General features: G+C 41.8%; 4 protein-coding genes across 4 annotated transcripts; 2 read left to right on the forward strand and 2 right to left on the reverse strand.

Annotated features, from left to right (window-relative positions):
- Positions 1-532: 532 nt before the first annotated feature.
- LOC306748353 (transmembrane protein 272-like) lies at positions 533-1,909 on the reverse strand (the record flags this gene model as incomplete). The annotated part of the gene is made up of 4 exons (XM_079231515.1): positions 533-789; positions 1,373-1,564; positions 1,705-1,755; positions 1,849-1,909. The coding sequence occupies 4 exons, from the start codon at positions 1,907-1,909 to the stop codon at positions 533-535; spliced, it is 561 nt and encodes a 186-aa protein (XP_079087641.1).
- Positions 1,906-5,281, reverse strand: LOC306748355 (1-phosphatidylinositol phosphodiesterase; the record flags this gene model as incomplete). The annotated part of the gene is made up of 4 exons (XM_079231517.1): positions 1,906-1,911; positions 3,480-3,782; positions 4,243-4,813; positions 5,211-5,281. The coding sequence occupies 4 exons, from the start codon at positions 5,279-5,281 to the stop codon at positions 1,906-1,908; spliced, it is 951 nt and encodes a 316-aa protein (XP_079087643.1).
- Positions 5,282-8,781: 3,500 nt separating this feature from the next.
- Positions 8,782-11,045, forward strand: rpz2 (rapunzel 2). The gene is made up of 2 exons (XM_079232345.1): positions 8,782-8,849; positions 9,866-11,045. The coding sequence occupies exon 2, from the start codon at positions 9,920-9,922 to the stop codon at positions 10,604-10,606; it is 687 nt and encodes a 228-aa protein (XP_079088471.1). The 5' UTR covers positions 8,782-8,849; positions 9,866-9,919; the 3' UTR covers positions 10,607-11,045.
- A 1,180-nt stretch (positions 11,046-12,225) lies between these two features.
- krit1 (KRIT1 ankyrin repeat containing) lies at positions 12,226-17,936 on the forward strand. Its single transcript, XM_079232368.1, has 16 exons — positions 12,226-12,352; positions 12,592-12,748; positions 12,963-13,055; positions 13,152-13,281; positions 13,368-13,611; positions 13,810-13,925; positions 14,136-14,279; positions 14,404-14,560; positions 14,941-15,048; positions 15,398-15,554; positions 15,785-15,936; positions 16,023-16,189; positions 16,313-16,400; positions 16,497-16,703; positions 17,390-17,506; positions 17,652-17,936. Exons 1-16 carry the CDS (start codon positions 12,251-12,253, stop codon positions 17,739-17,741), a joined length of 2,229 nt encoding a protein of 742 aa, XP_079088494.1. The 5' UTR covers positions 12,226-12,250; the 3' UTR covers positions 17,742-17,936.

Below are 17,936 nucleotides of genomic sequence, written 5' to 3' on the forward strand. Positions count from 1 at the left end.
ACTATTTTTCACACAATTAAATAATGCAAACAATATCTAAAACTTCTATTGAATATACTGCACAGTTAATTGTAGTCTTTCAACCTTAAGTGGTGCAATCAAGACAGGTTATTCCACTGCAGAAAAAAAGAAAATCTAACACACACACATATGAGGAGAATATAAAAACACTGTACCAATAACTATTTATTCTCTATTTCAATGCTGAATCAAAATTAGCGGCCACAAGATTATCTAACAACTTCTCTTCGATCGGCTCAAATGTTAACTCTTTCCTGTTGGTGTCAACAGGAAGCATGTGATGAAACAGGGCTGTTTCTAAATGTAACTCCACCATGTGGATAATGACTAATGTTGAATTAAGCTGGACAGAGCTTATCCGGGCTCCTTAAAACCAACCCTTTAAATGTTGCAAAAATGTTATTTAAGTCTCAAGTGAAGTAAGGCACTCTTCTTCAAGCGCTTACAGAAAGATTGTCTAATAATAATAATACATTCTTTAGACATTTGAAAACATGAACAAACATTTGCATCACACATCACCACCAGCGGGTTCATCACTTGTGGCACCATAGAAACTATAGCGGTTGGGTATCAGTCTGTGTCCTGAAAGTGCCGCTTTACAGCAGGTAAGCAGAGCGAAGCAACAACTGCAGATGAATATGAAGGTTGTAGCGACCCACAGCAGGGTGGTGACAGCGAAGGCAAACTGGAAGGTCGTCTTGTGGCAATAACGCAATGTTCCGGGTGTGTAGTCGGGAGGATAAACAGGGTAAATCCAGGAAGTGCCTATGGGAGAATGTTTCAATTCAATTTAGATCTAAAACTACACACTAAACTGAATTTAAAGGCTCTGAAAACACATTTTCTCAATCAACTTTTGCTACAAGTGACTGGATCCAACATCAACACAAATGGTTATAGTTATTTATTAAAATGTGAGATTTTGGCCTGGTTTAAAGTAGGTGAACTCACACTCCCCTCCACCCATCAGGAATCAGAAATCAAATTGATGACAATTAGTGTGATGTTTGGTTGATGTCATTCAACTGTGATAAAATGCCACACAGTCCTGGTAGAGTTTTTGAGTGTAAAACTGCTCGGGATGTTTTGTGTGTCTCTTTTCCAGCCCCTGAAAACTTGTCTTTAGATCTAAAATCAAGTTTTCAGGGGCTTTAAACCGAGTCTTGTACATCTTTTAATAATATTGGACTAGAACGTAGAAGAATAAAGTAACATGAAATGGAAAAAGTTAAATTTGTACTTATGTACAGCACTTGAGTAAATATACTAAGTTCTTTGTACCACTGCCTGAATGTAGAGTCTGGATAAACATAGCTAAACATAACATTTCTGCTACATTTTCTCTCACCTACAAAGAACCAGACAAAAGTGAAGAGGTACAGGGTGGCCGTGCAGGACGAGCACATGGTGGAGGCCATCTTGTCCCCCCAGCTGTTCCGGCTGTAGGTCAGAGACAGCGATAGGAGGTTTGCTGTTCCTAGCACTATCAGGTAAATGGGGATGTTGGGCTGCACCGGACAACGGCTCAGATGTGTAGCCCCTATGAAGCAGGTGTGCAGAACCAGAAATATGTTTCTATTAACATGGCTTTATGATAAAGATTAATGAAAAGTAACACTACTTGCTGTCACAAATCACTAAAACAATATATTACAGTGATCAGAACAGAAGTAGACCCACCCAAACCAATGGCTGCAATAATAACCATCCACCAAATAATATTCACCACCACTGTGAGAGAGGAAGAGGGTCGAGGATTGGTACGTAAAAAACATAAAATAAGGCAGACACAAATGTGACAGAGAAATTAAAAAGACTTCTAACCAAGTGATGCAATCATCAAGGCACTTTGAGGCCGGACTTCGACCTGTGGAGACGGGTTCATGTCTGTAAAGAAAGAAAGAGTCTTGTCACAGTGAGACACAAACATCAACAGGAAGAGGGTCTTCAGCAGCAGTGTTAAACTGTACCTGTCCAGCTCGGGATGGAAATACTGTAAAGCCTTTCTTCTTCTTCTCTTCTCTTCTCTTCTCTAAATTAGTGTCGGCGTTAGACCCTTATTAGTGTCAACTTTGCCCACTACTTTCTTTTGCAGGAAGTTAAGACACGTTGTTCAAGCCAAAGCATTTCAGCAACTGTTTTGCAACACTCTCTGTAGGAAGAAGCAATGATACAAATCTATTATCTGATTAAAAAGACACATCTGCATGCAATTTGTGTTTGAAACCACAAACCACTCACATGGTGTCATACTCTCTTGCAAACCCCACGTTTCTGAAATGTTACAGTTTGAAATTCATCGGTCAATAAATCTTAATGGGATTGCATGGTTAAGGGTTCAATTAATGCAATTAATCCAATGCAGAAAAGACTAAATGGTGAACTTGCAGTTGAACAGAGCAAAATATAAATGATCAGTTCTCAGCAGTATAGTAGTAAATACACAGGGTGCACTTGCGTCACACATTTTGTGCAGTAAAAACTGGGTGCACATGCTTTGGTTAAGTTGATTCTTTTTTTAAAAGTACTCATTCAAATTATTCTTAGAGTGCCGGCTTATTACAATGGTTGTCAGAAAGGCTTATGCCCATTTGCTGTTTGTTTTCTAGCTAGCTCGTCTCCAGCCTCGAGGTATTTATCAAATACAGTAGCACTCCCCAAAACCTGTAAACAGACAGCCACTGATATGTCAAATTGGGGAAGTTCCCTTTTTTATGTGTTACATTTGCAAAATGGCCTGTTTAAAGTATTCAGTAAAATTATTTTGGACCTTTTTTAAGGTAACAGTAAACTATGCAAAGACAATACAGCCAAGGTGAAATTAGCAATCTGTTTCAGTAAGAATGTGGCTCAAGTTGTGTGACAGTTGAAGTGGGTTTGTGATGCAAAGGTTGACACACAACACAACAGCCCAGAACAGGATGTTAACACAACCTGAGGCCATGTGCCTCTGCAGCAGCACTGCCACCCTGTGACAAAGGAACTCGTCTGCTTCCATCGGCCCAAACAAACCTCCTGATAGCGTCACACAACCTGGCACTGATCATCCCTATCAGCTGTCAGACTGGAGTTATTTTTCTCAAGTGGAGAAGAACATTATTGGTATTTAATTTTCAGTTACCAAATTAACTTCCTGGTGATGTATATTCACAAAACAAAACAGCAATTATAATGCACTTTACCCGTTTTCACTGCACAAAATGTCACGCTGCCATTTCGGATATATTTTTTAATGCTTTATTTATTTTGTTCCCATTATCTTTGGTGAATGACACAATGAGAAAGTACAATTTAGATCATGTCAGTGACAGTAGAGTAGTAAGGTTACAACTATTGAATCCCATATTGATGCCTCATTGATTCTTCCCTCGTGCTCAGACATTAACGTTAACATATCTGATCATCTTCTTTTTCAGTGAAGAAATTATATTTTTCAAACTGGTCTTCCTAAATACTGTGCGACTGGCCTTTCTGCTCTTTTTGGCATCTTTCAGTTGGAAGTCAATAATTGTTTGAATAATAGGAGCAGCTGGGAAGTCCATGCATACGATTCCAAGGCGCTGGTTCAGGTCCGTCTTGTTCCCCAGGTAGTCGTACAGTTGTGGATTGATGCGCTGAGCGACGGCTCTGGGGTACGCCAACACACCAGCTCCGCTGCTGAAGGTGAGAAAAATCTGGGCCTGGTTCCCTGCAGGTGCAGCCTCCAGGTGCTCAAAGACACTCTGCCATTTCTCCTTCACATGCAGAAGTGTGGGTACCTACAGGGAACAGAACAAACAATAATGTTGATTCTTTCTACATTTCTATGAACTTGTTATGATACATATGTTTTGGTCCTGTTCACCCAGGGTTTGGAAAGCCCTTTCCAATGTACGTGGTAGTTTTCGATCCTAACCCTTCGACCGCCATATTCGCTAACTGAGTTGTAGTTGTGGCCTTCTCTACATTAATAGATAGATAGATATATAGAGAGAGATATACTTTATTAATCCCCAAGGGGAAATTTGTTTGCTTGCTCGACAACTAATTCCCCCTAGTGTATACATACTGGCTGGATGATTCAAATAGCTAAGCATATTACTCTTGGCTGAACTGATACATTTGAATAGATCTAGCAACCTTCTCTGCTTCATTTGTTTTCTTTTCTCTTTTTGTTTTCTCATTGTTGGTTTTGATGCGCGTGAAACATTTGTGAAAATTAATAATGTGCATTCGTACACTCCAGTAATCTGCGATGTCCAATGAATCATAGCGCATCCCCAAGTCTGGTCCAGAAAAGTCTTGCAGGACGATGAGTTTCCCTCGGGCCTCTCCCATGGTCGGCACCAGCCGGCTGTGCCACAGCAGGTCCCAGTTGGCGTAGCGATGGACGTAGTCGACCACAGCTCCGTAGATGTCATACGTCTCACTGTACTCCTCCTTCACACGCATCAGCACCGTCTCACTGGGATACTCTCCGAGGAAGTCAGCCACACCCTCCAGAACGTGACCGAAGTGCGCCCACTGATATGACACCCCGTGATGGATGGTGAGGTTCCCCTTGAAGTGACGGACACGGACGTCCAGGAAGCGGACGCCGGCTCGGAGCTGGGAGGCTAAGCTCCAGGTTTGGCACTCTGCATAAACGCCCCCGAACAGAGCCATGGTGTTGTGGGTCCCCGGCATCGTGACCTCAGACAGCGGCTGATCATCGGGGATGCTTTCCATCCAGGACGGGTTGAGGAACTCCGGGTTGGGTGTGTCATCATAGTCAGGTCTCTGAATGGCCCCGTGACTCAAACCAATGATACTAAAAACAATAACAGAGATTTGTCAGAAAAAATGTCTTAAATACATCAAGATTTGTCTTGTTCTCAGAGAATGTTGAAGGTTTGTCGTCTTATTGTTCAGGATGAGGGTGTTTTAAAGCCCTTTGAGATTATAACTGTCAACAATGGTGATACATTTGTATCACCATTGTTGACAGTTATAATCTGTCTAAGTTTAATGAGTCGCATGGTTTAAATAAGCTTTTAGATTTATTGATTAGATTAGAGTGCAACGAGTTGAAAATTATGTCTGATATCAGGCAAATTAAAAAACAGCTTTTGGGATAAATATAGTCATATCAAAAAGTATGTGAATCAATACATGGTATTTAGTTTGTTAGAATGTGTTATTGACCGACACATTTTTTATTTACTCACCCAACTAGCACCAACAGCTCAATTAACCTCTTCTTCATTTTCACTGGACCTCCTCTGATGCCGCCCATCATTGATTGACCAGTTCTGATTATCAGCAGAGACAATGGCAAAACAAATACCACTGAGGTCAGCATTTGGCTAAATGTAATGTGAATAACAAATTGGCCAAAAAGATTATATTTGAACTAGATCAATACATTATCAACAGAACAACCAGAGCAATAACCAAGACATATTTACATGTATGAAGGACAGGAAGCACATTGTGGCTAAAACTTTAGGTTTATCAATATTTGTTTAATATCTACTGAGAATACAACAGTTTTAATGATCGTAAAATAAAATTACATCAATTCTAATTCTCTCCCAGCCTAAATAACACCTGCTAATTCCTAAAAAAGAAAAACACTTTCCCGTGATGAAAGTATGTCAGCCAATATAAAAACTAAACAAACAGTGGAAACAATCCGGTCCCGGTCTGAGTTGAGACCGAACTCCGCTCACCCCTCCAGGCCTTTTCAATGGCAGGCTTAAACCTTCCTAATCCCAAAACTGAACCAAACCGTCCACTGCTGCTGCGGCAAAGCTGCTGATGTGTTGATGTGTTGCTCTCGTCCGCTCCAGTTCATACCTGAAACCAGAAGGTACCCGTCCTCCGTCCGGTTGGGATGGGAAGGGAAAGAAAGAGGGGAGAGAGAAGAGTGGAGGTGTCAGAGGCAAAATGACAGAGGCAGCATGTCGACCTGTGATGTTATTGTGGGAAAATACCATAGAGGAGCAGCTGAGCTATACGCTACAGAGCCGGGGTGGGAGGAGAGGGTTTTGTGTGTGTGGTATTCATCTGATCACGTTCCTAACTTTTTTTTTTTAAATCAACTCAAGAAAGTGGATAAAAAAGATCCTATGAATTAGTGCATGTAGTGTAGCGTTGTAGCCAGTGTTTATTTAAGTCCACATTGAAGATGCTATAACAATGCCTTATTACATAGTCTTATTTTAAAATAATACAACTCAATGCGTAAGGGTTGAATCTGGTCTGTAGAGTGACTTTATGAAGATGTATTTATTCTAGTTACAACAGTATTCAGGGTTTGTCCATGTGCAGGTGAACGACAACTACAACTACAGGTGAATGTTTTCCCACACGGATTCTTATCAGTCAGTAAATATTGATGAGACGTGTGTTAATACAAAAGTAAGAAATTCAATCGAGAACTTGTGTAGTTTGATGTAAAAATAAGAAAATAATTGTAAGTAGTAAGATCTACACAAATATGTTTTGCATTCAACTGGCTATGTGACAGTTTTATTTAAGTTATAGAAAAGGGGGGGGGCGGGAGGGGGTGGCGTGTCATATTTGTCCAAATATTCCAAAAAAGCAAACAAGAAGTTATACATAAAATTATGTTTAATGTTAATGTCTTGTGATTGTGGAGAAATAAAAGCTGTTGGATTTGAACCTGTTCCAACACTCAATACTGTCTTTTTCATCTTTGAAACATCAACAGGACATTTTCACATCATTCAGCAGGGGCATCCTGAATCTGTTGCCTTTTGAAACAAAGAACAATAAAGGGAGAAAGGTGTGAAACATGATCACAATGATCAACGCGCACTTCAGTTAGACTTTGAAGACACAGCTGTGGTCCAGATGGATGTCTTCTTGCAAATTGGATGGTGCAAGCTGAGCAGTGTGCTCCAGCTTCTCTTCTTTCCCAGCAGGGTCAGGGATGGTATGGGGGAAGTCAAATATTACATAACAGATGTGTCCATGTCCTGTGTAATAATATTGATTTAGCTGTCAATGATTATAGAGAGAGCCGATTAGAAATTCCTGCAGTTATTATTAAATAATATACAGAAAAGCTAATGTGAAAAATGTTTCTAATAATACATTATACATCCTGTTGTCAGTAACTATATAGACATTGGCGTTTATCAAAAAGACATGAATTCATTTGATGTAGGTTTGGTGCAAAATAAAATCCAAATTTTCCACTGGTCGCCTAAAAATCAATCAATCAGCATACTGTATCAACATTGCTTTGATATTTCAGTTTTAAAGTAACTGTGTAATTAAGTGTATTTCAGATATTTGTCTTACATGCAGATTACGTTATATACATCAGAGTTATTTTTAGCAGCAGGACAAAAATGAATGACACACCAAAAAGAACAATTTAACCTAAATAATTGAATGAATAGAATGTCAAGTCTTATGTAAAAGCAGGGTTCATACACATTTTGACCAATGGATTTCCATGACTTTTCAGTGACTTTAAACCAAATTTTCATGACCAAACATTTTGTGAAATCTCGGTGTATACATGAAAAAGTGAGAACATGTAGTATTCAAACTAACAATGTGAATTCCAAAGCATACAGTATACTTTAAATGACACAAATTAATGAGAGACAATAGTTTGATTGAAAGAATACATATTTATATAGATGCCTGTATATATGCCTGCTTATATTTGAGCGTCTTTCTTTTAAGATCATATTAATTATTTCAAACCCAGCGTAAATGAATGTCATGAACATATGAATACAACAAATTTCCATGACTTTTCCAGGTTTTCCATGACCGTAAGAACCCTGTAAAGGTAAAAAACCTGAATTGAAAATGGATTAGTATTTTGGTTTCCTAACTACGAATGGACGGACGGACGGACGGACGGACACACACACACACACACACACACACCCACACACCCACACACCCTGCACCAGAAAAACCAGCTCTTGACACTTGTGTTGAATTTCCTTGTGTCCCTCTCAGTATCACTCTCTGCATAGCTTTTGCAAGCTGTACTGTAAGGGATACTTCATGTGCTGTTTGTAGTTGCTTGTGTCGTTATAATAATTTCCATTTTATTAACAAAGACGATGTGAAGGAGTGAATGAGAGGTGAACAGTTAAGGGAGAAAAGCGTAACTATCATGCTACATGCCAAACTGGTGGTGCATTTTAAAACCATCACTGTGAAAAACTGCCCCTTTTCTGTGACAGTGTCTGGAAAGGAATGTTATCTTCAATTAAAAATGATCTCCTTTCATCTTGTATTTCTAATCCATGGCAAATAAAATGCAATCCATCTGCTTGTCGAATGAGAAAATGCATCTTCTGTAATTTGGGTGAACTGACCCTTTACACCTGTGTGCCCTGTGAACGTAACTGCTTAAAGACTTTAGGAAATGTATGTCTGGACATGAAATAATGGAATATTATCAACTTTGCTGTGTTTATAAATTCAGTTTAAAACGTAATATAAATAAAGTCTTCACAGCATCATATGGTTCCTGGTTATAAAGTGTGACATTGTCTTTCACTTCCGTCGACTGACAATAGCTGGTATGTGGTCATCCATTCTAATTTGGAAGGTGTGGGGACCAGTAAGTAAAACAACACAATGAAAAGCATAACCGGTCATTCACCGCCTGCGGTTGGAGCTCGCAGCCTGTGCCTCTGGAGGAACTCCCCTCATCCAATCAGCACAGAGCAATGCATGAGTCACTTCCTTGTGTTTGCTCCCTTATTTGGCAGGAAGGGGACGTCCTTATTGAGCAGGGAGGAAAATGGTGGAAAGGAAAGTCAGACGGCTTCAGTAGACAGAGGGATTCCAACTGTTTATCTCTGGTAAGTAAACATGTTTAATATGATTGCTTTCTAATCTATGACCTGAAGGACGTTTTATACTCTGTGTGATAAGGACAGTGTCAGCTAGGACTAACTGATGAGTGTAAAAGATGGTTGGTTCATGTGTATGTGTGGGACTGTAAATCAGGAAATGAAAGAAACAGGCTCTAAAACAAACAAATGAATACATCTCCAGTTAAATTGCAAGGTGCCAAATAGCCACTGGAGGTTATTTAAATTGATAAAGATGCTACAACAAAGGTCACGACATGTAACCATTTGTTTATTTGTTGTGTTTCTTGTGTTCCTATGAAGACACACCCACTGTGGTGCCCGAGTTATTTTTCCTGCAGGACAACATTGAGAATGATGATTAATGCCAAAACTATGAGGAAGATGCACCACTACCTTTGTGTCTGTGGTTTCAGAAACTAGTTTTCTGTAATGCTGCACTTAAGTGCTTCATTATAAATGATATGTCATTCAATTATTTCCAAAAGCACAATACTTGCTTACTTTTTAACTGAAGGTTTAATTCTGACATTGGAGATGGCAAATCTCATAGTCTTTTATGATATTAAACTAAATATATGTTATGTTGTTGTTTGGATAAAATACTAAATTCCAATTCATAACAGACTAATCAATAACAAAACTAGTGTTTACTTTAAGAATACGTTTCCTCCTGATGATGAAGCTCTGTGTATCCCTGCAGACAACACAAGCCTACATGTGACCTGTTGCCAGCAACATTAGACTGTAAGATGACACCTTCTACACAATATGGCTCTTGTGCAGCAGCTGGTGACATGTGGGCTGTAGCACACACGTCACCAGTTAGAGTTAGCCATGAGCTTAATGTTTAGGGTATTGCAAAGACCCTCTGTGACCATTGATTTAGATACATCTTTTAGATTGTGGGAAGAAGCTACCAAGCACAGATTCAGTCTAAAAGACATATCAGATATATTTAAGATATCCTTTAAACCTACTGTGTTTTTTTTTAATCTTTCCAGCCTCCAGACTTAATTTGAATTGAACATTATTGTAGCAGAGGAAAAGCAGCAGTGATGGCTGATGCAGAAAAGATCAAGAGAACTGCAGCCAAGGTGCTGTGCTGCGTGGAAAAGGTGTCCTCCTTCGCCTCCTCCATCGACCCTATCTTTGGCATAGTCTCCTCCCTGGTTGGTGTGGCTCGCAAGGGCCTTATTAAGGAGGAGGGCCACGTTCTAGACAAGGAGTTCCAACCGCTCCACACCAAACTGGAGTCCATCTCCGAAAAGAACCACCAATGCCTGAGGCGCATCCGCATCGACGAGGTGAACGAAACCTATGGCAAGTACGAGGAGTACATCAAGCACCAGTATACTGCCTTCATCAACATGGTGGCACAGGTGAAGAAAGATCCAGACAACACCCAGCGCTACATGGAGAACTTTGAGAAGATTTATGAGCGAGACAAGAGCGACATGAGCCTGGATGTGTACTACCATGGTGTGATGGGTACCAAGCTGCTGTTTGGAAGACCCCTGCTCAAGGTGTACCTGGACAACTGCGACCGCGACCGTGAGGTCATGGAGCGCCGCTGTTCACACATCACCCACCTGTTCCACATGGGCCTCATTGCCCTCATGGCCTACACTGCTGTTACGGAGGACGACGAAGACGAGGTGCGGGACAAGTGGGCCAAGAGGGTGGAGGACATCCAGGACAAGATGCAAGATGTGCTCAGTCAGTGCAAAGACAACTCATCCTGAACATGGGCCAATAGAGAGGACAATGTCGACTCTCAGCGGTGGACCAAAGAAAAAAGACAAAATATGTTATAATATATCTCAATTAAACAAAAAGCCAGGCTTCCATTATTATTCTTATTGCAGCATTTTAGTTATCGTATCGACATTGTGTATCATTTTGGTTTCAAAATGTGTTTAAATTGCTTTGTGTTACTTGCCAATATATGCTGAAGTTTTATACAATCTCTTCAATTAAAATGCACATATTATGAGTCGATAAAGTTGTATATTTGTGAAATCCATTTTATCCACACTAAAACCAAAAATCTATATTCAAAAAAGCTCTTGTATCCACACAACCCCCCTTCTATCAATAACCGATTCTGTTGAATATACCTAATGTTAAACCTAGCTACACGAAACCGCTTTCAAGATGTCATCCATAAACAATAAACAATAAACTCATAAACACTACTTGATTCCATTGCTTACCTTCAATATTGAATATTACACATAAAGATGCATGTCAACAGGTACTACGGTATGATTATATGTAATATTTAAGGAAATTGAATAGGGATAGGAAAATGGCGATTATTTCCCTTTTAGGCCTAAAGTAAGCGAAACAGCTACTATTCGGAGCTTAATAGTAATATTTAACTGTTAACTGATGTCAATAAAGAGGAAACATAGAAAACTCTCACCAATATCAGGAGCGTTACTTGCATATAATTGCAAATTAAGAATGTATTTGACAAAACAGCTATCATTTTAGAGGGAGTTTCGTGAGTAGATTCACTACTAATACTAAACACGACAGCGCTTCTTCACCGAGTCCCCCTCCTCACCGCCAGAGTCCTCTGTTGTCCGACTGGACTCGCTGTCATGAAACGTAACACGACTCCTCTGTTTGTGTCTGCAGCCCCGAGTCACTGCAGCCAGGCCCGCAACTCCTCTGCAAAATAGATACCGACTCTGGGACGTGACCCGCAGCCGCCTCCTGGCTGCGGACAACAAGTCCACGAGCTGAAGCTCCCCGGGAGCCGAGAGCAGCCGTGTTGGTCTGTTTGAGGAGGAAAGTCGCGTCGCTTTCGGTAAGTTTCCTCTGCTCAACGAGCGGAAAAGCGGCGATGAGGAGCGTAGCATCCCGGCTACAGCTGCTGCGGATTCCGTCCAAAAAGTTTATCGTGTTTATTGTGGACTATAACTTGTATCAGTACTGGTTTGATACAGCAGGATGTAGTCTAAAATACAGCTTATGGTGTACTTGGTGTGAGAATAACTGTTTGTACACAACAGAGTTTGGTTTCCGGGGCGTAACCTGCCCCTGAACTCAACAAGTTGGTTTCCGAGCTGAATGTCACTTCATTGCGTCTCTGAAGAGTGGGTGAAACCTGAGGCATGCATTATTATAACACTTAGTAGAAGTTACTATAAACCTCTGTAATGTGATGTCTTAACCACATTCATAAGGCCATCGCAGGTGTCTTCCCTGTACATTTTTAAGTATCACGGTTGGTTGTGTTTAGCATAACACGCGAGAAATATCATATTGTATTAATCAGATGAACCTCCAACACCTGTGATGTTTTGTTTCAGGGATGCCTCTCCACAGCATCTGGCCCGCGTGCTGAAGGTTTTGTCGGGACTGAGAGAGTCAGCAGCATGGGCAACGAGGACACCCTGGAGGATGTGTTCGTTGCTGTCATCCGCCCAAAGAGTCAAGTCAGCCTGAGCTCAAAGGAGTACAGAGCCAAAGCCTATGAGGTGAGTGTGTCGAGTCTGACAGCAGATCGTCAAACATTATTCATATGAAATCTAAAATGAAACAAAAATGGAAGACAGGGACATTTTCTTTCAAATTTCAGAAACGTAGTACAGTTTGTTAGTTTACAACTGCTTTGTGTAGTTGCTGTACAGCTGTCAATAAGCATCATTTTGTGAATTACCAACATTATAAATAGTGACATTTCTAACTCAGTTTCCATATTGCCTCTGGTGTTCAGATCCTGCTGATTGAAGTGCCTCTGGAGGGGAAGGAGAAGAAAAGGAAGAAAGTCCTCCTGGCCACAAAGATCCAGGCAGCAGGAGACAAATCCAAATCCATATTGGATTATGTTGACGAAACGATCAGACCGATATCCAACAACCAAGGCTTCATAGGTGAGTGCGGGTTGTATGTGACTTTTGCACTCATGCACATTTCTAAGACTGCTGACTGTCATTTAAACCAGTGGCTCACAACCTGTGTGGCTTGTGACTCTTTCAAAGTGAAGTAGAAGCCTCCTCGGGAGCCCTTGTTGTCACAGGCTGCACGTGTTTGAGTTGACCTCTAGCATTGCGAGTCACTGACGTAAACACCATTTTGGGGTTTCAGGAAAGCGTGTGGTGCATATGAAGAAATTCCCGCTTGATGGAGACGATGGAGGAAAAGAGGCCTCGCTTTTTGTTGTGCCAGTCAGTGTTAAAGGTGAGCAAACAAAAAAAGTCTGTCTCACTAAATTGATGCGTCAGATATTGTAAAACGCAGTTTACATACTGTATATTAATAAATCACTCTGAACAGACAACAGCAAGCCTGTTCACAGCGCCGGGAGCCCGAGCTTCTACTGCTTCCAGGACATCATGCGTGTGTGCAGCGAGACCAGCGCTCACTTCTGCCCCATCACCGCCAAGATGCTTCTGGCTTTAGACAAGTGAGGATGCGTTTGAAAAGACGGTGTTCTTGGACGAGGCTTTTGGGGACACCCAGCTTTAACGTTGCCTCCTTTAACCTCCGTAGATGGCTGGCGGAGCAGCACACCGTGCCTCACGCCGTCCCCGCTCTGTTCAGACCAGCACCCGTTGAGCGGGTGAAGACCAACGTCAGCAACCCGGCCTACGGCAGCAAGGGCAGACTGAGCGAGGAGGGTCTGCACATGGGCTACACTGCTCTGGAGATTAAGAGCAAGATGATGTCCCTGGAGAAGGCCGACATGTGCATCCTCAACCCGCTGTACGGGTCTGATATGCAGTACACCAACCGGGTGAGGCGGCTTCTGTTAGAACCAGATGAGCCGATATAGGAGATGGATGTGGAGGGGACATGTTTGATGTCTATTATCAAGGGAGATTGGTTGTCTGAAAGGTAGACGTAGACTTGGAACATTAGATTTTCTCTGCACTGTGACACTAAATCACCCTCCCTTTTTGTTATTGCTGCTCGTCTGGCTTTTCGTTTGCAGGTGGACAAAGTTATCATCAACCCGTACTTTGGGCTCGGAGCGCCCGACTACTCCAAGATCCAGATCCCGAAGAGAGAGAAGTGGCAACACGGTCCTAACTGTGTGGCAGAAGACAAGTGAGGGGTTATCCTTTCAACCTCCTGTAAACCTTTGCTCCTCTTCGGGCCTCATTTATGTGTCAAAGTGTTGCTCATGACCTTTTTATAAACCTTTGCAGACTCTCCTTTCTTTATTTTTCTTTCCATCTTCAACATCATGCAGTGTAAAAAATAAAAAAGTGAAAGAAATGCCTTTTTTAAAAATAATATTAACAAAATTCTCTGCAGGGAGCGCCAGTGGGTGGACGACTTCCCCCTCCACCGCAGTGCCTGTGAGGGAGACACGGAGCTGCTGTCTAAGCTCCTGGACAGCGGTTTCTCAGTCAAGCAGCTGGACAGCGACCACTGGGCCCCCGTGCACTACGCCTGCTGGTGAGTCCGGCCCTCAACTCGCAGCACGAGAGAGTCCGAAGCATCCGATCTTCTTATCTTCTTGGATTCTGGGTTTGTCTCGTTCATGGTGACTTTTCGTTAAGTTGAGTTTGGTTTCACCCAGGCACGGTAAAGTGGAGGCGACCAAGCTGTTACTGGAGAAAGGTAACTGTAATCCAAACCTGCTGAACGGCCAGCTCAGCTCTCCTCTGCACTTTGCGGCCAGAGGAGGCCATGCGGAGATAGTGCAACTCTTGCTGCAGCACCCGGAGATTGACCGGGTATGAAACGTGACACACACTTTCAAAAGACGTACAAAACATGTTGATCTGTAATCTCAGTAAAGCATCAAAAAAGCAGACAAGAATACAACAAATGTATCATACAATGTTATATCTATTGTATAGAGAGAGAACAGAGAAAAACATTGTGACTGTTTTCCCTCAACTATTTTTTTTACTTGACTTGAATTCAGTGATAACATAAATATCATGATAAACAGGAGGCGTCCATTGGACATCAATGGTGTGTTTAAAGCTTTTACAACCAATTCAATATTTGGTGTTCATCACACTATGTTATAAATTGGATGTCGTTACTGCTAAAATCTATGGTGGAAGACAAGTAACCAGTAAACACTCATTGACTTTCCCACCACCAGCACATAGAAGACCAGCAGAAGAGATCCCCCCTTCAGGTGTGTGAGGAGAACAAACAGAACGAATGGGAGGAGACAGTGAAGCTTCTGCAGCAAACCAGCAGCAAACCTGTGAGTCACACGCCAAACACTTTAATTACTGTATTTGTATCGCAAACATGATGCCAAATTGCTACGCGAAAGCATTCCTGCGGATCTCACGCAGCTTTCATTTGGCTTTGGCTTTTATTTTGTAGAGGAATTGTAATTCTCTAATTGAAGTGCTGACATATATTAAACTAGTCTAGCTGGTGGGAAAAGATTATGTGCTGGAGGGGCATGTAAATAACTTCTGTGGCTCTCTGCTGCTCACCAGATGGTGCTGTCTACCCACACATAGTCCAAGCTGTGCTGCACTTAAAAAAAGAAAATCAACAGAGAACTAAGCCGTCTGACTTGGTTTTGCTTGTCTGCTCCACAGTATGAGAAGGTGCGTATCTACCGCATGGACGGCTCGTATCGCTCGGTTGAGCTGAAGCACGGCAACAACACGACGGTGCAGCAGATCATGGAGGGCATGCGTCTCTCACAGGACACCCAGCAGTACTTTACCATCTGGATCTGCTCGGAGAACCTTTGTGAGTTCACTCAGAAGACATGTGTCTGCAAATCTCATTCATCCTTGTGACAAAAACACCAAGAGGAAATGTTATCCCCCCCAAAAACTGATAACAGAAAAGTTTGATCAGATCTCAAAATATGTGTATCCTTCAAGTTCAGACTTGTTCAAAACAATTAGCCTTTTTGTGTGTATAATTGTTGCAAAAAAGAAGACTGAGGTGGCACTCGTGTGCATTGTGTGTGTCAGACCTGCAGCTGAAGCTGTACCACAAGCCCCTGCAGCATCTGCGCATCTGGACAGAGATTGTGACGGACCTGACGGTGCTGGATCCTCAAAGGGAAACGCCTCAGCTCTTCCTCCGCAGGGACGTGCGGCTGCCTCTCGATGTTGAGAAAAAGGTAGCTCAGTTTGTATTTGTGCAAGAAGCTGCTTGATTATAGCTTTGAAATGTGTTTGTTAGTTACTGTTGACTGTTTTGTTCCAGGTGGAGGACCCTCTGGCCATTCTTATTCTGTTCGACGAGGCCCGCCACTGCCTCCTGAAGGGCTTCTTTCCTGCTCCGGACAGCAAGCTGATCACACTGGCCAGCCTCCTCCTGCAGATCATCTACGGCAGCTATGAGAGCAAGAAGCACAAGCAAGGGTTCCTCAAGTAAAACACTGTTTCAACTCCCATTTAAAGCTCATATTGCACTGGCCTCCTTTTACGTTAACGTGCACCTTTTTGCCGAGTTGTTGTGTGACACTAAAAGCTGCCGTGTTTTGTTTTCAACAGTGAGGAAAACCTGAAATCAATTGTGCCGATATCCAAAGTGAAAAGCAAAGCGTACCACTGGACCAACAGGATTCTGCATGAATACAAAGTACGCTGGAAGTCTTCATTGTAGAAATTCTTTAGAAAATAATGAAATCCCACTGCTGGCTTCATGGACAGGCGGTTCTCTCCCCCTCTGTTACAGGCCCTGAGCACCAGCGATGGGGTGAGCAAAGAGATGCACCACCTGCAGCGACTCTTCCTGCAGAACTGCTGGGACATCCCGACCTACGGAGCGGCCTTCTTCACGGGCCAGGTCTACACCAAGGCCAGCGCCAGCAACCACAAAGTCATCCGTGTCTACGTGGGGGTCAACACAAAGGGGCTGCACCTCATGAATATGGAGACCAAGGTATCGTCACCTTTTATTTGAGGTTTCAAACTACAGCTAAACACCAGGTTTACTCATCTGATCTAAAAGTGAATTACATTTCTTTAAATGAATAATTAAAGACCTGCAATGTTGGACAGTTTCACTCGGTTTAGGAACTGAAAACAGGATATACGTACTGTTCTTCATTGTTCCTCCCTTATTCCCTTAATCAGTAAAAACTCATGCTGGGCAGCAAAAAAACATTTCAAACCCACTGAACATTATTTAAAATTCTAGTAAAGTTCCCAAAGGTTTCTGAGCACCAGATATGTTTGGCTGAATTTTGGGGAAATGTATAGAAAATGATGCACAATCCATCTAGAATATCTCCATTTGTTTTAAAGATTTCACTTAATTTATACATTATAGTAGTAATATCTTAGCATTATTTTATCATCACTTTTATTTAAACATCATACAGCCTCAATGAAGAGTTGAAATGAACTGATTCTGAATATACTGTATATGTGACTGTGATACCGTGCGGGTACGACTGTTCCAACTTTAAGGCTTCGTAAGGGGGGAAATAAAAGGGAAAGGCTTGTTGTTTCAATTTTGCACAAACTCATAGATGGATTAGTTGTTTATTATTATTTATTATATACAAAAAATGAAAGTGTAAATAAAAAATAAATAACATAAATGTTGTTTTCTTCTTCTTCCAGGTCCTTCTGATCAGTTTGGAGTACGGCACATTCATGTGGCAGCTCGGGCACGCCGACCAGTACTTCCAGATACACAGTGGCGACAATAAAATGAACTTCATTGTACACACAAAACAGGTAACTCTTCCAGGACGCTTCCAACATGTTTAAGATGGCTCAAAAGTTGTTTTAAGAATAGTGTATACAAATAATGACTGTAACCAGAGTGCATTTTTATAAAGCAGGATGTTTTGATGACCGTCTCTTCATCGTTTCCTGACAGGCTGGCCTTATTGTGAAGCTCTTGATGAAGCTAAGTGGACAGATGACACCAAATGATAAAAGCGTGACGGACAAATATGCCTACGGCTGAAAGGCTGTTGAAGGATCCTCAGCTGCCATAGATCCCTGTGCACTTCTTCCCACTGACTCAGCTGACTGCAGTACTCCGGGGCGAAGAAGTAAGAACAAAGTATCTCCACAAGCGCCTCATTTTGGATATTAGGCTTTAACCTCACGTTGTGTATTTTGACAAGTCGTATATTTTGAGTGCATGTAAATATGTTTA

Source organism: Taurulus bubalis, assembly GCF_910589615.1.
Source record: "Taurulus bubalis genome assembly, chromosome: 16".
NCBI lineage: Eukaryota > Metazoa > Chordata > Actinopteri > Perciformes > Cottidae > Taurulus > Taurulus bubalis.